This window comes from Pseudophryne corroboree, chromosome 4, assembly GCF_028390025.1.
Source record: "Pseudophryne corroboree isolate aPseCor3 chromosome 4, aPseCor3.hap2, whole genome shotgun sequence".
NCBI lineage: Eukaryota > Metazoa > Chordata > Amphibia > Anura > Myobatrachidae > Pseudophryne > Pseudophryne corroboree.
The window spans coordinates 131,872,432-131,886,294 of NC_086447.1; the positions used below are offsets into that span (position 1 = coordinate 131,872,432).

At 43.4% G+C, this 13,863-nt stretch overlaps 1 protein-coding gene across 1 annotated transcript in view; it reads left to right on the plus strand.

The window, feature by feature from the left end:
* The window catches only part of ITGB1BP1 (integrin subunit beta 1 binding protein 1), a 50,541-nt gene that overhangs the window by 20,257 nt on the left and 16,421 nt on the right, over positions 1 to 13,863 (plus strand). Inside the window, exons 2-4 of the mRNA XM_063915444.1 lie at positions 4,294 to 4,392; positions 6,232 to 6,310; positions 12,791 to 12,927. Of these exons, the coding sequence (XP_063771514.1) occupies positions 4,321 to 4,392; positions 6,232 to 6,310; positions 12,791 to 12,927 (288 nt within the window). The 5' untranslated portion in view covers positions 4,294 to 4,320. The remainder of the gene's footprint in view (positions 1 to 4,293; positions 4,393 to 6,231; positions 6,311 to 12,790; positions 12,928 to 13,863) is intronic.

Here is a 13,863-nt window from a genome sequence, read left to right on the forward strand (position 1 = left end):
AATGTAGAGAGTCAACGCCAGTATCCTGCGCCCATGCACTAATGAGTCAGCTGAGAAGCATAATAATACATCTGAAAATTAGGCAAAGCCAGGCCGCCATCACAACGTTGCCTGGTAAGAGTATTTAACTATCCTGGGTCGTTTGTTGGCACAAATCAGAGAGGATAAAACACTATTCAATTTCCTAAAAAAATAATGGATAAATATATACGGGGGACTGAAGAATAATATATAGAATTTTGGGCAATATGATCATTTTAATGAGACTAACCCTGCCAGACACCGTCAATGGAAGCTTACACCAAGTCTTAGATTTGCACGCAACCTGCTGCATGATTGGGTAAAGATTCAAAGGGATAAAATCAGAATGGTCATTAGTTATTTGAAGTCCGAGGTATTTAAATTGTGTTGTCCAACATAGTGGCAGGGAGATTTTGGGAACAGTAGGAGGGGGGCCTATTACTGGCATAATGTATGATTTAGACCAGTTGATTTGAAGACCCGAGTAGGCACCGAAGCTCTCGATCACTCGCAACAGAATGGGCATAGACTATCTTGCAAACACAACAACATGTCGTCAGCGTTGAGAGCAATCCTGTCCTCGCGAGGGCCTGTACATATTCCCACAATATCCGGGTGCGATCTTAACAAACAGGCCAAGGGCTCGATGGCCAAGGCAAACAGTGTGTGGGATAGAGGGCAGCCCTGTCTATTACCACGAGACAATTGAAAGGAGGGAGATACATAGCCATTTACCAAGATCCTGGCACTCGGATGTTGGTATAGTAATTTAGTCCATCTAATAAAGTTGGGCCCAAAGCCCATACAAGTCATGACCTCCCATAAATAAGCCCATTCAATACTGTCAAAAGCTTTGGCCGCGTCCAACGAGACCACAGCCGAGTTAGAAGGGAAATCATGTGGGATTTGTAAGATGGTATATAATCTACGTAAATTAATAGACGTGGACATCCCTGGCATGAAGCCAGTCTGATCCGGGTGAATGAGGGAGGTGATCATCACTGTGTTAAGCCGTACTGCCAAAACCTTTGCCAGGATCTTAGCATCGGTGGGAATCAGAGATATCGGCCTATAGGAGTCCGGAAACCTAGGGTCCTTTCCGGGCTTCGGGATCACTATTCTAACTGCATCTGACATAGAAGGGGGAAGTTCATTATTAGCAAAAATATCTAAGTATAAGGCATGGAGCCTGGACCCAAAAAAATCAATATGAGTTTTGTATACTTCAGAGGGAATTCCGTCACACTCCGGAGCCTTGCCATTAGGAGACATACCAATAGCCACAGTCACCTCCTCGCCGTGGTGCGTCCCTTGAATAGTTGTGCAAGGCGGCTATGTGGTCCTCAGTGAACACGTTCATAAGGTTCTATGCCTTTGATATTTCCGCCTCCCATGATGCCTCTTTTGGACGTCGGGTTCTTGTGCCAGCTACAGTGCATCCCCTCCCATGTGGAACTGCTGTAGGACATCCCTGATGTTATTCCCTGTGGAATACCAGTGTACCCCACTGCAGAAAAGGAGATTTATGGTAAGACTTACCATTGTTAAATCTCTTTTTGCGAGGTACACTGTATTCCACAGGGCGCCTACCCTGACGCACATTGTGATTTCATAGGTTTTTTTTTTCAGATTCTGTCTCTCACAGTTGAAGTGTACCTATGATAGAAATTACAGACCTCTCTCATCTTTTTAAGTGGGTCAACTTGCACAATCCGTGGTTGTCCAAATACTTTTTTGCCCTACTGTAATTTATTTATTTTTTTCTATTTTTTATTTTCTTTATGGATCCGGCTTTTTATATGTTTAGCGTGGATCCAGCCTTTGTAGGTGTATATGTGGGAACCATACTTGACAACATTTTGGTCGCCACATGTGGGAGGGGCAGACAGAATAGTGTTGCGGGGGGGGGGGGGGGGGGGCACATCTATGTGGGCGGAGCAGGCACTGGCGTGATGCCACGTTTGTGTCACAGGAAACATTTAGATAACTTGAAACAAATAAAATATCAATCAGATCTGCTTTTCCGCTCCCAATAGGGTCAGTCTGACATAAGACTTCACTTCACTAATAAAACTACTGACAAAGCTTGGATTGGGGCTACGTTATCATGTATTCTATGTAAATAAAGTGAGCACTTAGGACATATAATTAGAGTGTGCATTTTGCATCTGATTAGGCCTGTTTTACACGTGCCATTTTTGACCGGACGGCAAAAAGCCGGACAAAACTTGTCCGTTTTTTGGTCGGCCGGCAGTGATTTGCACGCACAACGACTTTGAGCCGTGTTTAATGCTGTGTGCATGTGCAGCAGCGGCACAAAAACCCGGTGTGTGTGTGAAAGATGCCATTCACACACACACTCCACTGCCTTCAGGGACGCCACGGCCCGGCAGCCTTCCTAATCAGTGGATATTTCTGGCTGCAACACAAGCGACTGGGCTGTGTCCATGACGTGTGAAAGGGACGGATGGGCTTATGTATTCATTACAATCCCGGCATGGCAAAAAGCCATCTGGGAGTTTACCGTGCCAGATAGTGTGAAAGGAGCCTTAGGTAGGGTGACCATATTATTCCTTTTACCTGGGACACTCATGGATTACACAGGTTCTGTGGCTGATTAAAACCAGCTGAAATGTAGGCTTGAAGTCAGCCAGCCACAGAACCTGTGTAATCCATGAGCGTCCCAGGTAAATGGGATAATATGGTCACCCTACCTTAGGCTGTATTGGTGCAATACTCCTATCACACAATAAGTGGGCTAGTGTTTCTAATTGCTGCTGTCCTGCAGAGGCTGACCACACTGCTATTTCCGGGTGTTCCGCAATCATTGAGCTGTACGTGTTGTAGCCAAAGGTATTGCACACCTGAATGCTTTTATGAGGTATAGAACAACAAATGCATACCAGTGTCATCTACAGTAATCCTCAGATGACCTTGTATTTCATTCAAACCTCAATCACATGGAATCAGAACAAAGAATACATTGGTCAATTCAGTTAGCTGCGATGTGCAGGGAATCGATGTTCAGATGCACACATATCAGCCACGTATAGCCGATGTAACATCACAATTCTATGGTGCAGAGAAGAACAAGAGATGTTGCTGGTAAACTGAACAATTGCAGCTAATTGAATTGGCCCCATATAATACGAATTGTTTGTAGATTCTCAGAACAGAAAATCTTCTAGGTACTTTCTGCATTTGATAAGGGCTAAATTAATATTTCATCTGGATACAATGACACCAGTTGCTATAAGAACCTTATGTTCAATTCAGCTGATAATTGAGTCTTTAAATAAACTTGCAGTATAAGGATATGGTCCCCCAGGACACAACAGATGTTCTGAAAAAAATCGACACCATCAAACTTGAAGAAAATCAGCTATTAGCGAGTCTAGACGTGCAATCTCTCTACCCGAGTATTGGACATCAGGAAGGCATCAAGGCAATACAATATGTCCTCTCAGTGGAAGAATTCTTTTTGTTTTTTTCATGAGTTTATCCTGGATCAACTCATCTTTGTATTCCTTAGTCTTACATCTATCAGCTCCAGCAGTGCAGTGGTGTCCTCTGGGTTTGGTGGAGTCATCTGATTTAGCAGTTCCAGCGGGAGTACGCTAACTACCTTCCCTCCCGCAACCTAACCCCAACACTTCCTGAACAGCCTAACCCTAATGTCGGCATTCTGCAGAATGCCGGCATTTCACGTGTCCCAGTGTTTCCTCCATGGTGGACGAAGAATGATGACCTCATCACTGTGCTGCCCACACCGAGCCCAGCCTCAGGGAGGTCACCATTATCTCAGGGAGGCTGCCTGACATTGGGCAGATATGAATTTGCTACCTTTGATGCTTATTATACATACCATGGATATTGCCTATTTCCTGCTACACAGCCGGCAGAGTTTTCCCCAGACAATATTTCTATAGTGAAAAATATTGCAGATCTGTTTTTACCAGGCCTACCTTAGATATGACTCGGTAACTGCACAAGAAACGCAGACAAGATAAATGTCCATCTCGGTGGTCTAAAACACAGGTTCTCAAACTCGGTACTCAGGACCCCACACGGTTCATGTTTTTTTTAATTTTTAAAATGTGAAAGTTGGTGATACACAGTGCAGCTGCTGGGTGACATGGAAAACGTGAACCGTGTGGGGTCCTGAGGACAGAGTTTGAGAGCCACTGGTCTAAAACATGGTGTACAAAGCAAAAGAAGCAAGAATATTACTTGGTGAGGCCATCACACAATATGTTGCCTTCTCCCCCCCAGGAAGCTGGATGGCATTGTGAGAAGAGGATGTTCCGCAAGGGGAAGAAAAGACACAGCAGCAGCAGTTCCCAGAGTAGTGAGATCAGCACCAAGAGTAAGGTGTGTACTCCTTATTTCATATGGGAAAGGGGTATATAAAGCTGGCCACCCATCGTTATGTAGGTAGACACAAACTGTTCTCCATGTCTGCAGGAATATTGATGGAGCCATGTGGTAAATCCTGTCTGCCAGTGTGCTATTGTGTGTGTTTTGCCATCAGTAGACAGAAATATTGTGACCCTTGCACTTTCATCACCCGGTTTGCACAGTGACCAATCTGATCTTATGAATTTTGCTCTCCACATGTGTACTCAAATTGTCCACAGGCCTATTCATTCAGCTATATCCAAGTGTGTAGTCAGCTTAGCAATACTATACCACGCACATTCCTTTCACGTTGACTGATTTCTGCCACTTGCAAATACGCTATGTGAGTAGAATAGTCTAGAACATGTATTACTTACTCCTGTGGACAGGACAGCAAGGTACCAAAAAGACCTTGGCATCTGTACGGCCTCTGTGGAATTAGAGAGGTACACTCATGCGCCTTAAACTCACAACATTATTATTATTATTATTATTATTATTATTATTATCTTCATCATCCTCAGGGGAGTAGTTTGTATGGTACATGCTTTTCCTTCCTCCATTTGTATATTCAGTTTTAAGAGATGTGGGTCTAGAGCAGTCTTAATAAATCAGATAATCAGAATGCTCATAGTAGCACATAGTGTTTCAGGAGATAAGAGTGCTGATCTTGGAGACCGAATCTGTCCACTCAGGTGAGTATGTTATTGAGGCTGTATGTGCCTGGAGCAGTTACTTGATGTGAGAAAAGGAATAAAAACCAATGGAAAGCACAGGCTGAGTGTTATATAGTAGAAGGAGCAGGGTCTCCAGCAGCACAGGATATAACTGGAGGTGAGTGAAATGTTATCGGGGACAAAGTGTGACAGGGGGAGTTTAATAATATCAGGAGGGAAATGGAAGCAATGAGGAAACTGTAATGATATGATCCTCCAGCACCATAGAGTATATCAGGAGATGAGTAATATCTCCAGTTTTGTATGTAACAAGTGGAGTTTCATGATGTGAGGAGGAGAAGCAATGAGGAAGCCACAGTTTACTGTAGTGCTTAAGGAGAAGGTCCCTCAACAGCACAGAGTATATCAGGAAATGAATGGTGTGTCAGTGAGGATAGGCCTGCATATTATAGGTACAGTGATATGATGTGATGAGGGGAATGGAAGAAGCAGAAAGCCACAGATTGAGTGTTATATAGTGGAATGAGTTTGGTCCCCAGCAGCACAGAGTATATCAGAAGATGCAATGTGTTAGGATGGGCAGTGACACAATGGGGTAAATTTACTAAGATGAGCGTTCTAGTTAAGATGGGGTGTTGCCCATAGCAACCAATCAGATTCTACTTCTCATTTATCTATCACCTTCTAGAAGATAATACATGGCATTTGATTGGTTGCTATGGGCAACATCCCATCTTAGTAAATTTACCCCTATGTGAGGAGGAGGAGGATGGAGGCCGCAGGAAGCCTCAGACTTGAGTGATATATAGTGGAAGGTGCAGAATTCTCCAGCAACACAGAGTATATCAGGAGATAACGGATGTGTAAGTGAGGACAGGGTTACATGTTACAGGGGAGATGGGTAGCGTTAGGAGCCGGTTCTCCTAATGGTACAGAGTAGTGATGTGAGGCTTCAGTCACACTAATGAGGGAAGATTGTGGTATGAAGCACAGCATGCACTTATTTTACACATAATCCTCTGACAAAGTGACACTACTAATATTGTGGTAAATGTCACCAGTCTGGGCTGCTGTTATATGATAGAGCCTGATTACTATACAGTGTGGTCTTACTGGTAACCGTGTGCTTTCTCAGTCTGTAGATTCCAGCCTTGGGGGCCTCTCCAGATCCAGCACCGTGGCTAGCCTGGACACTGACTCTGCCAAAAGTTTTGGTAAGTTCATGTCCTCATTGGTCAAACTGGACCCTCACCTTGTTAGAGAATTGTGATGTTCTCCAGCTCGCTCCTCAGGACCCCACACAGTTCACATTTTGCAGGTCACCTAGCAGAAACTGTATTCATTACTCACTGACACATTTTAAAACATCCACAGGTGGAGCTAATTATTTCACTTGTGATTCTGCGAGGAGACCTAGAAAACATGAACTGTTTGTGGTCCTGAGGACCGAGTTTGGGAACCTGTGTTCTAGACCAGTGCTTCTCTAATCCAGTCCTCGGGATATGCTAACAGTGCATGTTTTCCATGTTTTACAATGTTTCATTCCGTAGTGAAGCCACCTGTGCTCCAGCAAGGAGATCTAGAAAACATGTACTGTTAGCATGTCCCAAGGGCTGGATTTGAGAAGCAGTGTTCTAGTAGTAACTTAAAATCTATTGTTCTCTATGAGCTGATTACACATCCAGGTTGGACTTTCTAAGATAATTCAGTCATTGCTATTTCACAACATTATATCATACACAAAACAGAGAATTATAAAGACAAAGTTATTCTGAGCTGGTATCACAGGTCTCACTAGGATTACCACCTCCTCTCTTTAATTCTGGACACATTAATTACACAGGTTCTGTGGCTGGCAGACTTCAAGACTCCATTTCACCAGGTTTTATTCAGCCACAGAACCTGTGTAAATAATAAAATTAATCAGCCACAGAACCTGTGTAAATAATATGTGTCCAGAATTGAGGTGGTAACCCTACATCTCACCCATCCAAGTTGGATAGTCACCCGTGTTATAATATACTGGAAAAGTGAAGGAGGGTTTGGTACAGTACGAGATGTGTGAAAACATTCAGCTGGATTACAGTATCTATGCAGCAGAAAGTAGTGTACATGAGGTACACAACAATAAAGTGACTGGTGATGATATACTCAGCTATATAGTTACATGGATAGCCGTTTAATAAAGTATAAATGGTTTGAAAAAATATAATAAAGAGGTTGCATATATCTGTACACAATAAAAAAACAGCAAGAAACTGTTCATCAGTTATAAAGCTATATACAGGTTGAGTATCCCATATCCAAATATTCCGAAATACGGAATATTCCGAAATACGGACTTTTTTGAGTGAGAGTGAGATAGTGAAACCTTTGTTTTTTGATTACTCAATGTACACAAACTTTGTTTAATACACAAAGTTATTAAAAATATTGTATTAAATGACCTTCAGGCTGTGTGTATAAGGTGTATATGAAACATAAATGCATTCTGTGCTTAGATTTAGCTCCCGTCACCATGATATCTCATTATGGTATGCAATTATTCCAAAATACGGAAAAATCCGATATCCAAAATACCTCTGGTCCCAAGCATTTTGGATAAGGGATACTCAACCTGTAATAAAGGGACATTTATTTATTTATTTATTATTTATTTATTAACAGCTTCTTATATAGTACAGCATATTCCATTGCGCTTTACAATTAGAACAACAATAATAGAACAAAACTGGGGAACAACAGTAATAGAACAAAACTGGGTAAAAACAGACAGACATAGAGGTAGGAAGGCCTTGCTCGCCAGCTTACAATCTACATACACAAATACACAAGGATAGATGCTACCTATTGCATAGTGGTCCGCCAGATTGCTAGGTTCTTAATGGGTTGTATGATATGATCACCCCGCAATGTTGGCCAAGTGTCAGGAGGGTGTGAGAGTAAAGAAAGACAAGATATGTGATGTTATCTGTACTTTACAGTAAGGATGTAATTAGATAGGGAAGCACTAAAGGTTATGTGGGTGGTTCTGGAATTTGATAGGCTTGTCTGAAGAGGTGAGTTTTCAGGGAACGTTTAAAGGTCTGGAGACTAGAGGTGAGTCTTATTGTGCGTGGGAGAGCATTCCACAGAGTGGGTGAAGCCCGGATAAAGTAATGTAATTTTGAGTGTGAACAAGCACTACGTGTGGATGAGAGACGCAGATCTTGTGCAGAGCGGAGAGGTCGGGTAGGGAGATATTTTGAGATGAGTGAAGATATGTATGTTGGTGCAGTTTGGTTAATAGCCATGTATGTAAGTAAAAGTATTTTATATTTAATACAGTAGAATACCGTTAACCAATGGAGGGACTGACAGAGTGGATCTGCAGACAATGAACGTCTAGCGAGGAAGATTAGCCTCGCAGCTGTATTCAAAATGGATTTTAGTGGTGAGAGCCTATGTTTGGGAAGACCAGTCAGGAGGCTATTACAATAATCAATGCGGGAGATAATGAGAGCATGGATTAGAGTTTTTGCTGTGTCTTGTGTAAGATATGGTCGTATTTGGATATGTTTCTTAGATGTATGTAACATGATCTTGAGACAGATTGAATGTGGGGAACAAAGGACAGTTCAGAGTCAAGAATGACACCTAGGCAGCGAGCTTGTGGGGTAGGGATGATTGCTGAGTTATCAAGAGTGATAGAGATATCAGGTTGGTAACTACTATTAGCCGATGGAAATATAATTAATTCTGTTTTGGAAATACTAAGTTTCAGGTGGTGAGATGTCATCCAAGATGAAATGGCAGAAAGGCATTCAGTGACACGGCCCAATACAGATGGTGACAAATCTGGGGAGGATAGGTAGATTTGACTATCATCCGCATACAGATGGTACTGAAATCCAAAAGAGTTGATTAGTTTGCCAAGAGATGTGGTATAGATAGAGAAAAGCAGAGGACCTAAGGCTGAGCCTTGCGGTACTCCAACTGAGAGAGGTAGCGAAGAGGAGGTGGAATCAAAGAAACGAACACTGAAGGAGCGATTAGATAGGTAGGATAAGAACCAAGAAAGGGCTGTATCCTGAATACCTAGGGATTGTAGTGCTTGTATGAGAAGAGAGTGGTCAAAAGCAGCAGAGAGATCAAGGAGAATAAGTAGTGAGTAATGGCCTTTAGATTTAGCAGTGACCAAATCATTCATTACCTTAGTCAGTGCTGTCTCTGTGGAGTGTTGGGTACGAAATTCTGACTGACGTGGGTCCAGTAGGCTGTGCGAGTTAAGAAAGTGTGTGAGGCGAGTGTAGGCAAGTCTCTCAAGTAGCTTGGAGGGGCATGAAAGCTGAGAGATGGGACGGTAGTTTGAGAGAGAGTTAGGGTCAGAGTTTTGTTTTTTTCTGAATGGGAGTAATCACTGCATGCTTGTACAGAGAAGGAAAGATACCAGTAGAGAGAGAGATTACAGATTTTAGTTAAGGTTAGGATGCACAGTAGACAGAGCTTTACTAATTTGTGCGTGTATAGAGTCAAGAGGAGAGGTAGTAGAGTAGGCAGATGAAAAGAGTGCAGATACTTCATCTTCATTTGTAGGATCAAATGAAGAGAAGGTGTTAGAGGGTTCAGGAAGGGAATTGAGCAGGTCACTGGCTGTGGACGAGCATACCATTTCATTTCGGATCTTATCAATCTTGTCCTTGAAGTAGGAAGCAAGATTTTGCGCACTGATAGTGGCTGGTGGGTTGGGTGAGGGAGGGACAAGAAGTGATTTAAATGTATTAAAAGTCGCTTGGGGTTAGAGGCTTGAGCAGAGATGAGAGATTGGAAATGTGTTTGTTTGGCAGTGTCCAGAGCACTACGATAAGAGTGGTAAACGGTCTTGTATGTAAGAAAGTCACTTGAACTACAAGATTTACGCCACTGGCGTTCTTCTTTATGTGAGAGTTTTTGTAGGTGTCTAGTGTATTTAGAGTGCCACGGTTGACATCAAAGTCTACGTGGAGTGTGATGGGTAGCTGGAGCCACGTCATCAAGTGCTGTTTCTAGAGTTTGGTTAAGGTGTGACACAGCAGTGTCAGGAGAAGTGAATGTAGAAATTGGTGAGAGCAGTGGTTGCAGTGAGGTAGATAGTTGTTGAAAATGAATAGCGTTAATATTTCTGCTGGTTAGAGTAGACTTCAGGGACATTGAGTTTGAAGTAATGGAGGAGAGCATGCAGGTGATAAGGTTGTGATCTGAGAGAGGGAAAGGAGTGTTAGTAAGTTCAGAAACAGAGCATAATCTGGTGAATACAAGATCAAGGCAGTGGCCCTCCTGATGAGTAGGGGAGTCAGTCCATTGGGAGAGGCCAAGAGAGGAGGTTAGAGAGAGTAGTTTAGAGGCATGGGCAGATTGTGGATTGTCAATAGAGATATTGAAATCTCCCATAATGATGGAGGAGATGTCAGAGGATAAAAAGTGAGGGAGCCAAACAGAAAAATCTTCCAGAAACTTTTTGGGTTGCCCAGGTGGGCGATAGACCGCTGCAACATGCAGAGAGAAAGGGGTGAAAATCCTAATAGAGTGTACTTCAAATGATGTAAATGCGAGTGAGTGAACAAGTGGTAAAACGATGTGTGTGTAAGATTTGGACAGTAATATTCCAACCCCACCTCCTTTACAGTTACCAGGCATGGTGTGTGTGTGTGTGTGTGTGTGTGTGTGTGTGAAGTGGAGGCCACCATGTGACAGTGATGCAGAGGAGGCAGTGTCTGATTGTGTGAGCCATGTTTCTGTTATAGCTAGCATATTGCGTTTTTTTTTTGCAATGAAAAGGTCATGAATAGATGTTAATTTGTTGCAAACAGAGTGTGCATTCCATAAAGCACATTTTAGTGACTTGGAGGGAGATGGGAGACATGTGATGTGTATATTTTGTTGATTTATTTTCTGTTGTGAATCAGCTGAATGTGAGCATGGTATGTGGATGGGACCTGGATTAAGGGATATGTCACCAGCTAGTAGAAGCAGAAGAAGAGAGAGAGATGGGTATAGACATGGAATGTATAGGGGGTGATAGACTCTTGTAATAGGAACTCCCACTGTATAGTAAAAGTCTAAACAGCACAGTTGGTGTAATGGATAGCATTACTGCTTTACAGAACTGAGGTGTTGTTTTTCGATTCCCAACTCGGCCCAAACTGTGAGGTTTGTTCTTCCTGTACTTGCGTGGGTTTCCTGCGGGTGCTCTGGTTTCCTCCCAGAATCAAAAATATATACTTGTAAGCCAATTGGCTCCTGACATAAGTTAGCCCTAGTGTGTGTATGTACACGTGGTAGGAAACAAAGATTGTTATCTCCGGTGGGACAGGGACTGATGTGAGTGCCTGAAATACTCTGTATAGCGCTGTGGAATATGTGTGTGCTATAGGACACGGGAGTAGCTTCTGTACCGCACAGTGCTTAAGCACCCAGAGTCCTGGCAGTCCATACAGGACCGTCACTGCCCACAACACACAGTTCCACCAATTCTCATACACACACGACACCACCTCCTCCTGACAGTACTTATAGCAATGGCGGGACCAGACTGATGTCCTCCTGCTGTCTGCTATCAGGGTAAGTGCAGCTCAGTGACCTCTAAGTAGCAGGTATTCTCACCAGCTGTAGGTCACCCCTAGTAATGGGACTCTGCACTCATATGAAGTGATGATCCTCTGTGCGCCCCAACTGTGGTACCAGGATCTACGTGTGTGGTGTCTAATAGTTTTCATTATCTTACACAGTGAGTACCACCACCCACACATAGTGGGCTGTCACCACCACACGTGTCACACATCTCTCACGTGCACACTCAAGGTAGCACCAATACCGTACAAGAATAGGAATATAAGCCGTTACCCTACATAACACGCTGGCTGCTGCAGTCATTGCTTGGATGTAGTAAGTTACAGAAGCAAAACCTCTTTGTGGTCTCAGTATACTGTACCCAGGACTCTCTCAGCCAAAATGGTCATAACCGTCACTTATACTGCTAAACTTGCTTGTTAATACTCCTTCCCATTTACCACCCTCTTGTAGTATCTCCCACACAGCCCGGAAAGCATCCTGTTTCCTACACCCATTCATTGCCAGCACGCTGCTTTTGAAGCTGCAATGAGGAGGGGAGATTAGCACATTGTGCTGTTAGGGCTGTGACGGAGTAAGAGTAAGGGGTCGACAGAACAGGGAGGAGGGGGTCTTCTGTGACTAGTGCAGGCTGAAGTTATGGAGCTGAGTTAGGAGTGCAGCTTTGGGCTGCAGAATGCAGCAACTCTGACTTAGGGGCGACGTGCCAATGGCTGCAGCAGTAGGTGAGTGGAGGTTACCTTGTGGTGCATATTTTGCATAGCTGATGTATATTTGTTGTCTGCCTGGATATACTGAGAGCTAATTCTAGTGAGGAGTGACCTGATGTTTCACACTTGTACCCCCCAACTTATATGCGTGCAGCAAGACGTGCCTGTCTCACATGATACATTTCCTTAACAGAAATATAGATCTGTGTGTGTCTTGTAAAAATGCCTTTTGTGACCTTGTGAAACCAGTTGCCAGGAAGTAGGCTTCCTCTTATTGCTGCAGAGATAGCAGTGTAACCCGCAGTGCAATACTGTACAGACTATGCAGACTGCATACCACAAGGCACTGGCAAATAGAATCATCACCCATCATCATTTCCTGTCTGCTGCCCACAGGACAAGCCGGTAGTAATTCTGAACAGTGTGCTGAGTTTAAGGTGAAATATGTCGGATCCATTGAAAGAGTGAAGGCGGAAGAAAGCAAATCTCTGCAGGGGTCATTGGATCTCATACATTACATTGATAATGCACAGGTAACAATCACTGCAAGCTGTGGTGCTGTAAATCTTCATGTGCATTGATCACGGGACAGAGAGGGGTGAAATGTGTGGACGGATTTAACATCAAGCATGTCGTGTGGGGCACCGTTAATAAATACGTTACCATTAAATAACAGCAAGGTTTGAATAATTAAAACGTATGTTAACTTGGCTAATGCTGAGGATGAAACCTTTGTGCCAGATGGCTGAGATAAGTAATTGTGGCATGGCTGTATTTCTGTCGGATCCTTTTCTCTCAGTCCGTTGAGGGACACTGGTTATAATGGGGATCAGTGACAGGAGCAAAAAGCTCAAGCTCCTCCCCCTATATACTCTATTGGCTGCCTGGGAACTCCGTTTGGTCTAACAAAGCCCCAAAAAGAGCCAGAAGTGACCTAACTAAGATAGCAATGAACGGGTGAACAAGAGCAGAAACACAAAGACCATAAAGGGAAGGGCATACAGTGTCCCCAGTGGACTCAAAGAAAAGGATTTAACATAAGTTCAAAAAGTCCACTTTGTCTAGCATCCAGTTTCAGCATACTGGGGTTTGCCCCTAAGCTGTCACTATGGGAGGTTACGGCAACTTTAGATGCAAAAGTATTCAATCTAGAATTTTTATGAATAGTTGCACGGAAGAGCAGGTGGCCGCCCAGTTTAACTCCTCAGCAGAAGCCCTATGCAGCACCACCCAGGAGGCTCCCTCAACCAGGTGGAAGGTGAACTTGTATTTTCAGGAATGGGCAGAACTGCCCCAAGGTACATCTGGCCAGCATTTCTTGATAAAGAACCATCTCGCCATAAAGAACCAACAGTCCATCTATCCTATGCAAGTCTTGCGTCCAATGAACATAGACTGTCAATACCCTTACAACATCCAGAGAACAAAGAATCCCTCTTCTTCTGGAGACTTATTCCAATCTAAGCCGG